Source organism: Nomascus leucogenys, chromosome 4, assembly GCF_006542625.1.
Source record: "Nomascus leucogenys isolate Asia chromosome 4, Asia_NLE_v1, whole genome shotgun sequence".
Taxonomy (NCBI): domain Eukaryota; kingdom Metazoa; phylum Chordata; class Mammalia; order Primates; family Hylobatidae; genus Nomascus; species Nomascus leucogenys.
Window position 1 is genome coordinate 1,047,705 of NC_044384.1, and position 17,276 is coordinate 1,064,980.

General features: G+C 43.3%; 1 protein-coding gene across 4 annotated transcripts in view; it reads right to left on the reverse strand.

Annotated features, from left to right (window-relative positions):
- Positions 1-17,276, reverse strand: part of ATP9B (ATPase phospholipid transporting 9B (putative)) — a 302,366-nt gene that overhangs the window by 193,297 nt on the left and 91,793 nt on the right. For all 4 annotated transcript variants that reach the window (XM_003280182.4, XM_030810244.1, XM_030810246.1 and 1 more), the window contains one exon: positions 6,059-6,153. In XM_003280182.4, the coding sequence (XP_003280230.2) occupies positions 6,059-6,153 (95 nt within the window). The remainder of the gene's footprint in view (positions 1-6,058; positions 6,154-17,276) is intronic.

Here is a 17,276-nt window from a genome sequence, read left to right on the forward strand (position 1 = left end):
GATGAAATAAAAGCTCTGAAAGGCAAAGATAAAAAAGAAAGACTGTCAAATGAAAACTTCAAGACATCCTTCAAAAGTGAAGGCAAAATAGGCCCAGTGTAATGGCTCACACCCTTAATCCCCCATTTTGGGAGGCCGAGGTGGGCGGATCATCTGAGGTCAGGAGTTCAAGACCAGCCTGGCCAACATGGTGAAACCTCGTCTCTACTTAAAAAAAAAAAATACAAAAATTAGCCAGGTGTGGTGGTGGCACATGCCTGTAATCCCAGCTACTCGGAAGGCTGAGACAGGAGAATTGCTTAAACCTAGGAGGTGGAGACTGCAGTGAGTCGAGATTGTGCTACTGCACTTAAGCCTCTGTGACAGAGTCAGACTCTGTCTCAAAAAAAGAAAAGAAAAAGGCAAAATAAAGACAATTTTCAAACAAACAAAAATTGACAATCTCTAGCAGACTTCACTACAAGACACGCTGAAAGAAGTTCTTAGAGCTAAAGGAAACTGGCAGTAAATGGAAACTTGGATCAACACACAGGAAAGAGAAGTCTCAGAACAGGTAAACACATGGGTAAATGGAAAAGATTGTTTTCATTTTTTACTATCTTTAACATATGCTTGACAACTTTAAACAAAAAAACAGTAATGCACTGTGCAGCTGATAATATGCAGAAGTAAGATGACACAAATACAAAGGATAGGAAGGAAGCCATGGACATCTACTGTGCACAACTCTTACACCGTAAGTGACATGGAGAAATATTGTGATAAGTTAAAAACACCCATTGGAAGCATGATAATGACACAAAACAGAACTAATGCACATAGCTAATTAGCCAAATGGAAATATAACACAACACCAAAAGATGAAGAAAATAAACAAATGGGATAAGTGGAACCTAAAAAGTCAAATGACTTCAGCTCAACCACATTAACGATTACCGTAAATGTACACAATAAAAATGCAGCAATTCTCAGAATAAAAAAAGCAGTACCTACTTTTATTACATTAAGAAACACTTTAAATTCAAAGAAAAAGATATATAAAATATAAACTGATGGAAGATATACCATGTAAATACTAATTTTAAAAAAGCTGAAATTACTATAATAGTGAAGAACAAAATAGATGTCTCAGCAAAGAATATTACCAGGAATAATGAAAAAGGGCAAATTCAACAAAATATAATAATTTTGAAAGTGTATGAACCCAGTAACAGTGCTTCAATATAGTTAAGGGAACAAGTAACAGAGCCAAAAGGAGAAATAGTTCAATCTACAAAAGGTATGGGATCTTAAAAGTCTTCTTCAGTAATTCAGAGAACGAATGGTAGAAAACAGCTATAAAATTTTTTTAAACAACAGTTTCCATTAGCTTGACCTAATGAACATTTACAGAACATCCAGGCAATAGCAGAACAAACATTATTTTAAAGCTCACATGGAATACTGACTCAGAGAGTTCATATGCTGGGCCATATCACAAGTTTCAATACATATGAAAGGACTGAAATAGAACAGAATACCTTCCGTGACCATAAGAGAATTAAATAACAATAAATTAGCAGACATTGGGAAAATCCCCAACTGTTTAGCAAATAACAGTGTATTTCCAAATAATCAAGGATGAAAAGAAGAATCATGAAGGAATTAGAAAATATTTTTAACTAAATGAAAATGATTTTTAACTAAATTATTAATTATTTTTAACTAAATCAAAATTTGTGTGACACAGGTAAACAATGCTTGGAAACAGGTTTACAGCTCTGAAAGTTTATAAATAGAAAATAAGTTATAAAATCAAAGGTCTAACTTCCACCTTAAGGAGGAAGAAACAAAAAAAATTATACATAAACTATGTAGAATGAAGGAAATAGAGAGCAGAAATTAATAACACAGAAAATGAACAAACAATGAAGATAATCAATGAAACCAAAAACAAGTTCTTTGAAATGATCGATAAAAGAGACAAACTACCAATATTGGGAGTGAAAGAAGCAATCCTAAAATGGCTAAAAAATAACGGAATATTATGAACTTTATGCCATTAATGTTGTTAACTTACATGAAATGAACCAATTCTCTGAAAAACACAAATTTCCAATGAAGAGAAAATCTGATTAACTCTATACCAAAGGCCTTCCTTCCTTCCCTCCCTCCCTCCCTCTCTCCCTCTCTCTCTTTCTTTCTTTCTCTTTTTTTCTTCCCTCTGTGGCCCAGGTTGGAGTATAGTCGGAGCACCTCTTTCTGGTCTTGATGTAGCCCCTTCTTGTGTCTCCTTTGAAGTTGCAGAACCTCGCCTTCCTTCCTTCCTGCCTCCCTCCCTCCCTCCCTTCCTTTCTTTGTATCTTTCTTTCTTTCTTCCCTCTGTGGCCCAGGTTGGAGTATAGTCGGCTTGCTGCAGACTCCCTGCCTCCGCCTCCCGTGATTCTCCTGCCCTGCCCTGCGGGCTGCCTGGGATTGCCTGCGCGCGCCACCACCCCTGCCTGGTTTTTCTCCTTCGGCTGGAGGCGCGGTTTCGCCATGTCGGCCAGGCTGGTCTCCAGCTCCTGACCTCGAGTGGTCTGCCCGCCTCGGCCTCCCGAGGTGCTGGGACTGCAGACGGAGGCTCGCTCACTCGGTGCTCGGTGTTGCCCGGGCTGGAGTGTGGTGGCGTGGTCTTGGCTCGCTGCAGCCTCCGCCTCCCAGCCGCCTGCCTTGGCCTCCCAGGGTGCAGGGATTGCAGCCTCTGCCCGGCCGCCGCCCTGTCTGGGAGGTGGGGAGCGTCTCTGCCCGGCCGCCCCTTCTGGGAAGTGAGGAGCACCTCTGGCCGGCCACCCATCGTCTGGGAAGTGAGGAGCGCCTCTGCCCGGCCGCCCCGTCTGGGAAGTGAGGAGTGCCTCTGTCCAGCCGCCCATCGTCTGGGAAGTGAGGAGCGCCTCTGCCCAGCCGCCCATCGTCTGGGAAGTGAGGAGCGCCTCTGCGCGGCCGCCCCGTCTGGGAAGTGAGGAGCGCCTCTGCCGGCCGCCCATCGTCTGGGAAGTGAGGAGCGCCTCTGCCCGGCCGCCCCGTCTGGGAAGTGAGGAGCGCCTCTGCCGGCCGCCCATCGTCTGGGAAGTGAGGAGCGCCTCTGCCCGGCCGCCCCGTCTGGGAAGTGAGGAGCGCCTCTGTCCGGCCGCCCATCGTCTGGGAAGTGAGGAGCACCTCTGCCCAGCCGCCCATCGTCTGGGAAGTGAGGAGCGCCTCTGCGCGGCCGCCCCGTCTGGGAAGTGAGGAGCGCCTCTGCGCGCCGCCCCGTCTGGGAAGTGAGGAGCCCCTCTGCCCGGCCGCCACCCCGTCTAGGAAGTGAGGAGCGTCTCTGTCCGGCGGCCCCATCTGGAAGTGAGGAGCACCTCTGCCCGGCCGCCCCGTCTGGGATGTGGGGAGTGCCTCTGCCCGGCCGCCCCGTCTGGGAGGTCTACCACGGAGGCCAGAAACAATGTGGGGGCTGGACGTGGTGGCCCACGCCTGTAGTCCCAGCACTCTGGGAGGCCGAGGTGGGTTGATCACTTGAGGTTAGGAGTTCGAGACCAGCCTGGCCAACATGGCGAAACATATGAAAAATACAACAGACAAACCAACCAACCAACCCAGCGACAACAAAACAGGTCTACCCTGGAGTCACACTCTAATTTTTTCTATTTTCCTCCCTTTCTGATCCTTTATCCCACTTTCTTTTTCTTCCTCTTCCTTCTCCTTCTTCGTCAAATAGAGGATTGAGTTATTATCATTGATCCATACAAAGTCCCTCTCTCATTTATTTTCTTTAATTCCCACCTCCCATTTCTATTCCCCGTCTTCCCATGTGCAACCTTCCTAATATGTTTGATATGCATCTTTTTGTTTGTATGTATTTTTAGAAAATGTTTATTGTTTTGTGTGCAAAAAATTAATAAACTTCGTTTCTATACTATAAAAAAAAAAACTCTATACCAAAGAAATTCAATTCACAATCAAGTGTTTTCCCAAAAAGTAATCTCTTGGATCAGATAGTTCCAAAAGTGAATTTGTTCAACATTTAAAAATAACACCAATTTTATGCCAACTATTTTTAAAATTACAGGAGGCAAAAAGACTCCCCAACGCATTATAAGGCCAGCTTACCCCCAGATATCAAACTAAAGACATTAAACAAAAGCAATACATATCCATATGCTTCATGAACATCAGCACAAAACATCCTTAACAAAATATCAGCATATCAAATACTGTGACATAATAAAAAGACATGCAGTATGTCTACTAGGTGAGGTTTATGCCAATCACACAAGGCTGGTGTAACACATATGAAATCAGTCCACATACCATCATATTAACAGATAAAGGAGAATATCCATATGATCATCCCTACAGACACAGAAAAGCTTTGGAAAAATCTAACACCCACTCATGAAAACACCTCTCAGCAAACTAAGACTAGAAAGAACTTCCTCACCCTGACAGAGACTCCCTGAACAAGCTGAAGCTAGCATTATACATCAAGGCGGAATGCTTTTGCTCTGAGACTGTCAACAGGATACATCACCAAAGAGGACAAGCAGATGGCAAACAAGCACATGAAACAATGTTCAACACAACCAGCCATCACAGAAACGCAAACTGAAGCCACGATAAGGTATCACTGCACACCCGTCAGAATGACTACAATAAAAACTGGTGACAACACTGAAGGCGGCAAGGACACAGAGAAACTGGGTCACTCATCCGGTGCTGGTGAGGACAGGGAATGGCACAGCCACTCTGGAAAACAGTTTGGTAGCCAAACTGTGTGATCCAGGAACTGCCACATGCACACACACCCCAGCCCCATCCTCAGGTGAGGAGGTGCTGCTCCCTGACATATAACTTCACTATTTAATAGCTGCCTGGTTGACTCTACCCACCACCAAGCAAGTAAAAGGCAGCTGTCAACAGCCCGACCTCTCCAATCTGCTCATCTGTTGGTCCAGTAGAACCTACCTTCCTTCATTCACTGACCATGAAAAAATGTAAGTTGTAATAACTCTAAACATATAAATTATGCAAAGTATCCTAGATAATTTAAGTAAACAATCATAGAACACTGAAAATTAAAAATCCATGAAAACAAATCATCTGAGTAGCACCTCACTGCCTGGCTTTGACTGAGAAGCCTGACCCAGAGAAGCAGCTTGGACAATTTTCAAATAGAGCTTCTGACCTGAAGGCTAATGAAGTCCATGTGATGTACAGAGAGAAAACAGAAGAAAGAAAAACACTTTTATGTGCCTAAGTAGGTGAAAATTAAAAACAGATATTCATTTGTGAATATCTGGTTTTACTGATTTGAAAGATTCTACACACATGAGCACGTATGTACTTTTTAATTGGCAAACATCAATAGAAAATCGCAAAGGAGAGGGGCAAACAGCCAAATAAGAAATAAAAATTTCTCGCTGGGCAGGGTGACTCAAACCTGTAATCCCAGCACTTCGAAAGACCAAGGTGAGAGGATTGGTTGAGGCCAGGAGTTCAAGACCAGCCTGCGCAACATAGCAAGACCCCCATCTCTACAAAAAAAAATTAAGAACTGGCTGGGCGTGGTGGTGTGCACCTGTACTCCCATCTACTCAGGAGGCTGTGGAGAGAGCATCACTTGAGCCCAGGCGTTTGAGGCTGCAGTGAGCTATGATCATCTTACTGTATTTCAGTCTGGGCAACAGAGTGACAACCTATCACTTAAAAAATAAAATAAATTGAAAAAGGAAAAGGACATTAAGAGGAGGAGGAGGAGGCGGAAGAGGGGCAAGGGGGCAAGGAGAGGGAGGAAGGGGAGGAAGGTGAGCAGAAGGAGAAAGAAAACCTAAGTGTCAAGGAAAATTCGCAATTACCTAAAACTGATTATGTACTAAGACATCACAGAAATTATTTTGGCACAATTCTTCAATGAACCTTCATGAGGAATAAAGAAATTATAAAACAAATTCTCAATGCATTAAATAAATTAGCTGGTATAAACAGGAATATACGTGAACCCTGGAAACTACCACTGAAGATAAAAGGATGGAGTAGTCTTGGTGCTGCTCACCCCCAGAGCCGGCAGCCGTTGCGTGCAGCTCACTGCCACCTTCAGCTTCCAGTCAGTTTCACCATCTAGTTGATCAGTTCGAATAAAACACGAACCTTGGAAGTAGAGAATAAAAATTTACCACTCTTGAATTGTGTTACAGAAGGTTTTTCCTGAGCTACAGGTGCCATCAAAGAATAACTCCAGGGCACAGTAGGACAAAGAAATAACAATCTAGATATTCCCAGGAACAAAAATCCTTAAAAACTTTTATTTTACACAATGTTCCTTGATTCACAAAACAAGTTTCATGAAAAGATGTAGGCCATTAAATTTTTTTAAATCACTTATTTCCTATTTGCTGTTCTTGCCTATTAAGGTTTAACATTAATCAGCCTTCTACTTTAGAAAAACTGCATTGATCATTTCTACTTTCAATGTACATTTTGATAATAACAAAATAACAAATACACAAAAATATCCAACGGTGTATAGTATTATCTTGCTAATAAAATATCAGATTTACCATCATAAAAAATGTTCAATCATAAAAGCACAGCTACAATGCTAAGACCCAGGTAAATGTTACCATATGCTCACAGGCCTATCCAGTTTCAAACATGCTAAGATATTCTATTACGAAAATCCACTACTTTTTGGCCAAGCTATCATCCCACTTCTCAGAATCTATTCTAATGATGGAATAGCAAAAGCACAAAATGACGTACACACAAGGCTGCTCCTTGCAGCATTATTTATAATAACAGAAGACTGTTGTGAAACAAAGGGGAACAAACACAGGACTAGCTGAATAAAACAGAGCACATACGGCAATACAGAGAGAAGAAAGTAAAGCAAACAAGATGACCTCAGTACACTGTCATGGAAAGATCTCTAGGATATAGACTGTGAAATGAAGAAAGTAAGGTGCAGGGCATTATATATAGAAAAATACATTATCGTTAAGAACTAGGGAGGGAGGAGAGAGAATTTGTGTATGTCCATACAGATCTCTATGCATATATAACTGTATACATGCGTGTTCATCTGTGTGTGGATATATATCTATGTGTGTATCTGTGTGTGTGCATGTATATGTGTGTGTGCATGCATGGCTAACTTGTGTGTGCATAAGCATATATCTGTGCACATGCATGTGTACATATGTATTTGTGTGTGCTTGTGTATGTTTGCGTACATGGGTATCTGTGTATAATATACATGTATAACTGTGAACAAGTATCTGAGGATCTGTGTGTTTCTGTGTGTGTGCATATTGGTGTGTGAACATATCTGTGTGCATACATGTGTACCTATGTACGCATGCATGCATATCTGTGTGACGGATGTGAGGGCATGCAAATCTGTGTTTCTATGTGTGCGCCTGTGTGTCAGTGTATCTGTATGCATGCAAATGCTTCTGTGTGTGTGCACATATATCTGTGTACGCATGTATGTGTATATAATACCTATAGAGGGAGGAAGGGAACAGGAATAGATGCTAGGCCTTCTGAATATATCTTCTACTGTTCACTTTAAAATCAGATACATTTTATATAATTAAAAGGCCAAATTACACCAAACTTTTAAAAAACTCCTAAAAAATAAAAGGCAGTGTATAAAACATAATTCACAGTTTAATCACAGAGAGAATTCATCCACGTGACTTTTGAGGTTTCAGAATGTTTTTTTTTTCTTTTTCTTTTTTTTTTTTTGAGACAGAGTCTTGCTCTGTCGCCAGGCTGGAGTGCAGTGGCGCAATCTCAGCTCACTGCAACCTCCACCTCCCGGGTTCAAGCGATTCTCCTGCCTCAGCCTTCCGAGTAGCTGGGACTACAGGTGCGTGCCACCACGCCCAGCTAATTGTTTTGTATTTTTAGTAGAGACAGGGTTTCACCATGTTGGCCAGGACGGTCTCGATCTCTTGACCTCGTGATCCACCCACCTCAGCCTCCCAAAGTGCTGGGATTACAGGTGTGAGCCACCACGCCTGGCCTGATGAAGAACTTTATACTGGGAAGATCAGTTGATAGCACCTGTATTTATTCATCACTAAAAGAGAGACATGTAGACATCTGCCTGGAGTTAGAAACAGGACTATACAGGGGCATTGCTGTAGTATTCTTTAACCAAAAAAAATGAAAAGCTAAAAGAAAACCGAAAATGAGTATGATCAACCCTTTAGATCCACCTACCAGTTAACAAAAATACAGGATATAAAGGAATGTATTAATTAATAACATAGTTGTTTTGTGTATGCACTCAATCTAGAATATCAGATATTCTCTATGTCCAGTAACCCTGTTTTTTCAACAAATAAAAAACAAAGAAAGAGAAGGAATTGTTTTAGAAGAAAACAGATTTGAGAGACACCTGTACCAAGTGCAAGAGAAGGGCCCTCGCATCCTGACTGGAACAGATCAACTGTAAGAAGAGGTGTGTGAGATAATCAGAAACCGGGAGACTCACCAAGTGTTAATCTAAGAAATCCTTGTTCAATCGTTTATGGTATGATAATGGAATTGTGGTTGTAATTTGTAAATGCTGAATCTGTTAATGCAATCAAATTATACACAGGATTTCATCCAAATAAAACATACGGATGAAACAAGACTGGCCATTTAATGAGCAGTCTTCCAGGGGACAATGGTGACGCAGCAGTCCATTACACTATAGCTTCATGCAGTGAAAATTCCTAGAATAAAGTTTAAGATCCAATTTAAAAAACAGAAAATGAATAAAACCTTTAAGGGAAGTTTACTTTCAGAAAGGTAGAGCAGATGTACTCTTTCCTATTCTTCCTAAATAAAGCAAAAAATGCTGAACATTAAATTTTTAAAAATGATGATGATTCTATAAGAGGAGGAAAAGTGCAGTCCAGCTCAATTCCTCGGGTATCAAGAAAGGACAATGGTGATTTCCTGTTTTCATCTTGCCCTTTTTATCTCAGACTAGCAACTGAAGAACCCGACCACCCATAAATGCCAACAGGTGCAGACTTCATGACTATCATAGTCCCATGAAGACTTTCTTTAAGGATACAGGCAAGATTATTCTAAAATGTGTATAGAAAGGCAAAGTTGTTTAAAACAGCTAAAAGTTGTTTAGAACAGCTAAAACAATGTGGGGGAAAAAGGAATAAAAAATGGGAGAAATCAGCCCACCAGATTTTAAGACTTACCAGATGGCTGCAGTAATCAAGATTGTTTGATACTGAAGAAGGAACAGAAACACAGATCAATGGAACAAAATAAAGAACCCAGAAAGAGTACCCCCAGCATACAAGTATGGCAACTAATTTTGATGCATTTACAAAAGCAATTTATGGAGAATGGAGTCTTCACTATAAATGACGCTAGAGCATTTGGACATACATAGCCCAACAACCCAAAGCCTTGACCTAAACCTTCCATCTTATACAGTAATTAACTCACAACAGATCACAGATCTCAACGTAAAACTTTTTGGACAAAAAAAAAAAAAAAAAAACCACCACAGGAAGAAATCCTCAGGGTATATGGCTGGAAGATGAGTTCCTAAACAGGATATCAAAGGCATAACCCATTAAAAAAATCAGTTGGACTTTGATAAAATTAAATACTTTGAATATGTAAAGATCCTTGCAGAAGATGAAAAGACAAACTACAAACTGGTACAAAATATTTGTAAGCCACATATCTGACAAAGGACTCCTATGTAGAATATATAAAGAACTCTCAATATCAATAGTTTAAAATAAATCTAATTAGAAAATGGGCAAAAGACATGAAAAGACACTTTACTAGAGTCCTGAGGATGGCAAACATGCAGCAAGAACGTGCTCAATGTCGCCAGCCATAACGGAACGGCACACGCAAACCATGAGGAAGCACCGCTACACATACCATCAAACATCAGCCAAATGTGACAAAACTAGATGTCCCAGGCATTGCTGGTGGGAATGTAAAACAAAACAGTAACTCTGGAAAAGAGTTTGTCAGTCTTAAAGCAAGCATATAATTACCATAAAAACCAGCAACCCCACTTCTGGACATCGATCTGGAGAAATAAAAACTTATGTCCACAAAAAAGCTGTACATAATTGTTCAAAGCAGGTTTATTTATAACAAAAACCTGTAAACAACAAAAAACTTCAACCAACAATGATGAATGGTTTAAAACATGCTGTGGTACATCCATCCATGAAATCCTAGTTAGCAGTAAAAAAGGAACAAACTATTGACATATACAACAACTTGGATGGATCTCAAGGGTGTTGTGCTAAGCAGAAAAAGTCTCTAGGCCGGGCGCAGTGGCTCACGCCTGTAATCACAGCACTTTGGGAGGCCAAGGTGGATCGCGAGGTCAGGAGTTTGAGGTGGGCGGATCATGAGATCAGGAGCTCGAGACCAGCCTGAACAACATGGTGAAACCCCGTCTCTACTAAAAATATAAAAATTAGCCGGGTGTGGTGGCGTGCGCCTGTAATCCCAGCTACTGAGGAGGCTGAGGCAGGAGAATTGCTTGAACCCAGGAGGCGGAAATTGCAGTGAGCTGAGATCGCGCCATAGCACTCCAGCCTGGGTGACAGAGCAAGACTCCATCTAAAAAAACAAACAAACAAACAAAAAAAACGAGTCTCCGAAGGTCATGAATGGTTTATTTCATTTATGTAACACTCCAGAAATGACAGATTTATAGAAATGGAGAAAAATTCATGGTTACCCAGGGTGAGGGCTGCTGGAAGCAGAGGGATGGCTGAGCCCACTGGGCTGGTGAGAGATCGATCCTCATGGTGGTGCAACAGTTCTGCACCTTGACTGCATTGGTGGTGATAGGAACCCACACACAAGATGAAATAACACAGCCTTACGCGCACACACTGTACCAGTGTCAACATCCTGGTCTGATATCCTACTACAGGTAAGTTGTCAACCACTGGAGGAATCTGGGTGAAGGGGACACACGGGGTCTCCCTGTACTATCTTTGCAACTTCCCAGGAGTCATTAATTATTTCAATATAAAACGTATTTTTAAAAAAGGTGTTGTTCACTCTAGGAATAAGTTTTAAATAGCAAATTGAAGCTCTCAATTTAGGTTGCTAATACAACTGCAATCTGTCTTTCCTATTAATATGTATCTATGTAACTCAACTATACTAGTGTAAAAATATTCACATTTCACAAGTGAATTGCTTCATAACACCCTTTCTCAAACATGAACAGTCTTAAATTTTGGAAATGAACAAAATTTCAACAGTGCTAATAATATACTATGATGGTACTGAAGCAACAATCAGATTTAAATATATCTAGATTTTAAAAAACAGATTTTTAATAAAAAAGCTCTATCAAGTTTCAAATATTTCAAATATACTTTCAAATCTTGAATTTTAATTCTGTTTTTAAGTAACAAAGTTACTTAACACTATAAGGGGAAGGCGGCATCAATTAGACTAAACGAAATAATGCTCATTAGCAAAGAATCTTTCATGCACAACTTGAGAAAATTTAGAAAGATTCTGAAGCATACCATGCAAAGCTGCACAGCACAGCCAAGGCAAAAACAAGAAACTAGGGAAGAAAATGGTTTTTCCTCCAAGTTTTGAAAGCAAGATTCAGGCAGTAAGTACTATGTGTTTTAGTGCCTACAACTTAATAGACTGAATAAATTTGGCATCACAATCAGGTAGGGTCTAGTTTTCAGAACTCAGTATTATACTGGCTAATGCTTATAATCAAGTAGCTCAGCAGATGAACTAATCTGACATGCAGGAGAGACCTCTGACACCACACTGGACCAGAAGGGGGCCTTCACACCCCAGCCTTTCCAGCAATTGATGGAAATGTTTAAACTCAGAAACAACAATTCCAACACAATATAAAATTTGATTCCAGAAACCTAAAAAATATGTTAAGATGCTTTCCCAAACAAATTATAGAGAATGACATAAAAATCGTATTATAAACTCAGAGATTAAAAATCTGTTTTTAAAACACGTTTAAATAATGAAAAGACCAATCTAAAAGTATGACTCAAACATGTGGTGTTCACAGTAAAGAGATAAATAATGCAAGTAACTGGACTTAACCTCTAAATATTGCACTATAGGAAGCACACTGTAACTATTTCAACACCTACAGAGGAGGAGACTCATCTCAATTGTTCTTGGCTCCCACTGCCATTCTAGGAGAGTTCTCCACCCTGTTTATCACTGTTTGCTCCCATTCATCAATTTCATTCAGAATCACACTAGGAATCGATGCCACCCAGGCCCAGTGTGGCTCTGGGGAGTACCTGACATGAGCTTGTGCTCATCCGACAGAGCCAGTGCATGAAAGTTACTGGCCGGCTGCAGCTCCTCCCTACCTTGGCAGCCAACGTCAGCCATAACAGAGCTCCTGGCCTTTCCCTCTGCCCAGAGCAAGAGACAGTCCGAGCTCAGTCAGCTTGCAAGTGATCACCACAGCAAAACGGAAGCATTAAAGGAAAAGTTCGTACACAGTAACAGTAATGACAGTATGACTTTAAGTACTGGGGAGTTGTAAGGTAATTTTGTAACTTTGCTGGAAGCCGTAAGATAACTTTGTAATTTACTGTTAAAACGAAAAAATAGGTAAACAGTCTTTCAAAGCTCCTCACTGCTTAGAGGTCACAGCCATGTAGTAAACAGCCTAAAACTTCTGATTGTGGTCATTTCTAAGCCATTCAGCATTCAGGAAACATTCTTCCCACAGAAATGACTAAGCTTTTATATATCTAATAAAGTCTGACAAAGATCACCTAATGCAAAAAGCAGCTGAAATACTATGATATAATGGTCAAAATAATTCAAAATGGTTAAACTAATACTATTAAGTATTCATAATTAAAAAAACAAATATATAACTAAATAATGGTTAAGAAAAGGTATGTTAAGAAAAGGTTTACTTTTATCTTGAAGAAAGCAAATGAAGACTTGATGAAGATTTTACAGGAAATGTCCAAAAACACTCCGTGGGAACGTTGAGTCCAGAAACTGTGTGTGAAGACTCATGGCTTTCACACAGTCCAGCCAGGCTCTTCCTCAACACAGGTGACACACAGCATGCTCTCACATATTTCACCAATATTTACTGAACACTCGCTATACTGAAAGCATTACTCTAGCTACCAAGTTTCCTACTGACCTTAACGGTGTTAGGTGGCAGTCTAACAAGTAAAGACAGACAAGCAAATGTGAAAGAGAAAATAAGAGGTTCTAGAAGGACCCATTAATAGTATGGGGTTGACCATACAAATAGCCCAGCCTCAGAAATCACCAAGAAAACTCACTGTTCACCATTTGGAGGATACGGAAAGTCCCATTCCAGAGACAGGGTGGAAGCCCTTTAGGCACCCGTCATAGGAAAATGCCTCCACTGTACAGGAAGTAGATGACCGACAACAGCCTGTATCAGGTCTTCTCAAAGTCTCCTCAACGAGGCAGGATGCGCCTCTGCAAATATGCTGCCTCTGCAAGCATGATGCTCTTTTCTGTCACGAACCTCAAAGGCCAAAGGGCCAAGATCAGAGAGAACAATGGGGGCTGGAGAGGAGGAGAGAGAAGGACAGGGATAATGTGGCAAGGAGAAGAATGAGGCATGGAAGAGATTTAATACAAGCACACACTGGGGGCTTGGCTCATTGAGAAAATACCTCCCAAAGACTGTCAGGGGAGAAACAGACATAGCATTCCAAATTAAGGAAGGAGTAATGGAATTTATTCTATACTGTACTCCAAACTTGCCCACAGCTACCCCTTCTTCAAAAAATGTATGGAGCTTTACATGTCTACTGGAAAGTCACTTCTTTCTCCCCCAAAAAGGGGAAGGCTACTAAAATTTACTAAGCATCTACTTATGAGGTGCCAATCATGGCCTATCTGCAATATCTGATGTCCTGTGAGACAGAAGAAAAAACTGTCCCTATTTTAGGCTTAGAGGTAAAGTACCCCAAGGTCTCCCAAGTGAGTGAAGAGTGCCATGATTAGGTCCATCTAACTCCAAACCCGTTATACAAGAACACATAGCTCAGCCCTCCACCTCAGCAATTCAACCAAGAGTCGACTTACTCAACAGTTGCAACTGCAGTACACGAATGTAAAACAAAACAAAACAAAACAAAACAAAAAACCTTATTTGGGTTGTTTGTTGTTTCAGTCATTTGTTTATTTTTTATAGTTACTGGGCTGAACTACTCCTAGGAAATCTATCCCCCCGCAGGATGCAGCCACGGACCCCCTGCTCAGACTCTGCAGTCGCCAGGCTGAACTGCCACCGCCAAGTCTCCTATTTCTCTTGGCTTTCCGGAGGTTGCTCCTGGCTCCACGTAAACCACTTTGTAGTCAATGTGATGGCAGCAGTGGCCCTTCTGGAGTGGCGGCTGCAAGGACGCCAGCTGCAATGAGGGAGGTGTGCCCAGGGCTGCATGCTCCACGGAGCTGGCAGGATCCCCATCCCCTTCCGAGTTGGCAGGGATGCATGTGCTCGGGGCAGTGCTGACGTTCCCGGTACTCTGCCGGCTTGGCCCCCTCCAGACTTTAGGCGCCAACAAGCACGGGAAGGTGGCTCGGGGCAGGCCTGCAGGCACCCCTTAGGACAAACAGCCTGGGCACCATACATGACATGTTGATGGTGGGAGTCCGACAAGTTCCTGGGCAAAAACGGGCAGGTCCCCTGTGAAACCCCACCTTCAAGCCAGAACAACCTGAAGCCTGGACGCTGGGCTGCCAGTTCCCAGTGAGGTCCACTGCCGGAAATGAGGACTTCATTGATGACCACACAGCCAATCGGATAGTGCTTTTTCTAGGCCCGCCAATGGCTGCCCATGGACCAATCAGCATGCACTTCCTCCCTTCTAAGTCCATAAAAAAGCCAGTTTCAGCCAGACTCACACAGAAATTCGGACTACTAGCTGTGAGGAGCTACCCACTCCGGGTCCCCTCTACACTGAGGGCTGCACACTCCACGAGCCAACCTGCCTGTGGATAAAAGCTACCCACTCCAGGTCCCCTGTCTACTGAGGGCTGCACACTCAACAGGATGACCTGCCTGCTGACAGGAGCTACCTACTCCGGGTCTCCTCTCCACTGAGAGCTGCAATCATCGGGAGGACCTGCCTGTGGAGAGAAGCTACCCACTTAGCATCTCCTGAGAGCTGTACTGTTGCTCAATAAACCACCTCTTTGCTTTGCTTACCCTCCAGTTGTCCATATACCTTGTTCTTCCTGGATGCGGGACAAGAACTTGAGACCAGCTCAATGGTGGGAATGAAAGAGCTGTAACACAAACAGGGCAGAAACACGCCCTGCCACTTGCCTTACTGCAAGCAATGAGAAGGAGAGAAGAGCTGTGGCTCTTCAGAGAGCCCAGACCTAACGGCTCACTGAGCCAGGGCTGTGACATCCTATTTGGGGCTCTGCGGTTCCTAGCGTCTCCAAGTCTCCTGGGGCCACCATGTTTCCTGGTGCCCACAGTGAAAGCCGCTTACAGAGCACCTGATTTGGCCACAGCCTCACACACAGCCAGCACCTGGAGCTGCCTGCCCTGCCACAGCCAGCATGCCTGGCTGGGTGCAGTGGCCAGACTCCACGCTCGCTCACACACCCCTTGCCACTCTGTTCTGGGCTCGCCCTCGGCAGGCCTGGGATCCGGGCCGGCAGCACAAGCTAAGTGAAGCCTGCTGGGCCAAGTAGGCAGAATGAGCCCAGCGGGCCTAAGCAAAACTTGGACAAAGGCTCCACGGGCCATAGAGGTTTCTGGCTGGAAAAGCGACACACCAAAGATCCTGTGACAAAGGGAGGTGCTCAGGCTGGCTTAGCTATTTGGACTTCCAAGCTTCATCACTGGCTGTGTGTGGCTTAGAGACCTCTCACAATTCAGGGATTTCATGACTTTGCCCGTGTTCAGTCAGGGATGGGTGGCTTGGAGGTCTTCTCCATTGACTCCTGGGACCATCACCTTGGGTGCAAAAACCATCTTCCAGACTGACAGGGAGGCCTGTGATGTCATGTGTAAGCTCAGCACTGTAGGACTCACCTTGGGGACAGAGGACCATGCATCATTTGGCCAGCTCAGAGGTTCTAAGTAAGCCCCTTGGGTCAGTGAGCTCTGGCATCATGGAGGGCTGTTCATCACCCAGGGAGTCCTTTCACATTTGCCCCGAGTCCCACTGCAGCTGCTTCTGAGAGGGCCTAGCACATGCATACAGTCTCCCGGCTCCAGGATACACTGGATCCAGGACTCTCCATGAAGCTTCTGGCTGGGCTGCTGTTTCTGCCCTCTGAAATGGTGGCCAGCAAGCTTTCCAGTGTTCTCAACGACATCCTCAGAAATGAACTCTGCCAGGCTATTTTTCAAACAAAGTCTGTAGGTAAAGCTGCAGACATCTCAGTCCTTAGGACCTGTCTCACCCTGGGCAGAACCTCTGGAGTATGGCATTGGAGCTGGGGACAGGACAGCAGCCAGCTCTACCAGGAGGGATACTCAGGTCATCGAGTGGGCACTGGGGATGGGGTTGTGGTGTAGCCCCTCCAGCACTGTCACCTCTGCCTTACAAGCTGCTGGGGCTGGGACTCACTGGGATACAATGCTCAGGAACCCAGGTAGAGTCTAGAATCTAGTCCACTTTAGGTTACTTTGTGTTAGTGCCCTAGGCCAAGCCTGTCAGGAATTGGGCTTCTGCAACATGAGTCTGGGGAAAATAAGAACCATGGCCAATCCCTCCTGGGTGGGGCTGCAGCCGTAGCCTAGAAAGTGCAGGAAGACAGAGCCCCTGACTTTTTGGCTGCATGGGCTTAGAGTAGAGCTTCCTGCACATGGAGCTGGGGTAGAGAGGAAGGTAATAGGCCATGGCTCAATTTCTGCAGACTCAATCTGTTCTCACTGAGAAAGAAGGTCTCTGAAAAATATTAAAACAAGTATTCCTAAAGGTAAATAACTGAACAATTAAGGTTAATTTTAGAGATTCTCTTCAATGGACGAAAAGCCCTCCATAGGTTTTCAACTAGGGACAATTTACATTCGGCAACTTCTAGAGACACTGTTGGTTTTCACAACTGGAAAGGAAGTTAGGGGAATGCTACTGGCTTCTGGTGGAATGAGAACAAGAATATTCTCAACACCCAACAGTGCAGAAGACAGACCTGCCCACCACAGCAGAGACATATCGGGCCCAAAGCACCAACAGTTCTAGGTAGAGGTAAGAATGCCTGCTCTAGAGGCTTCCATCCCAAAGCTG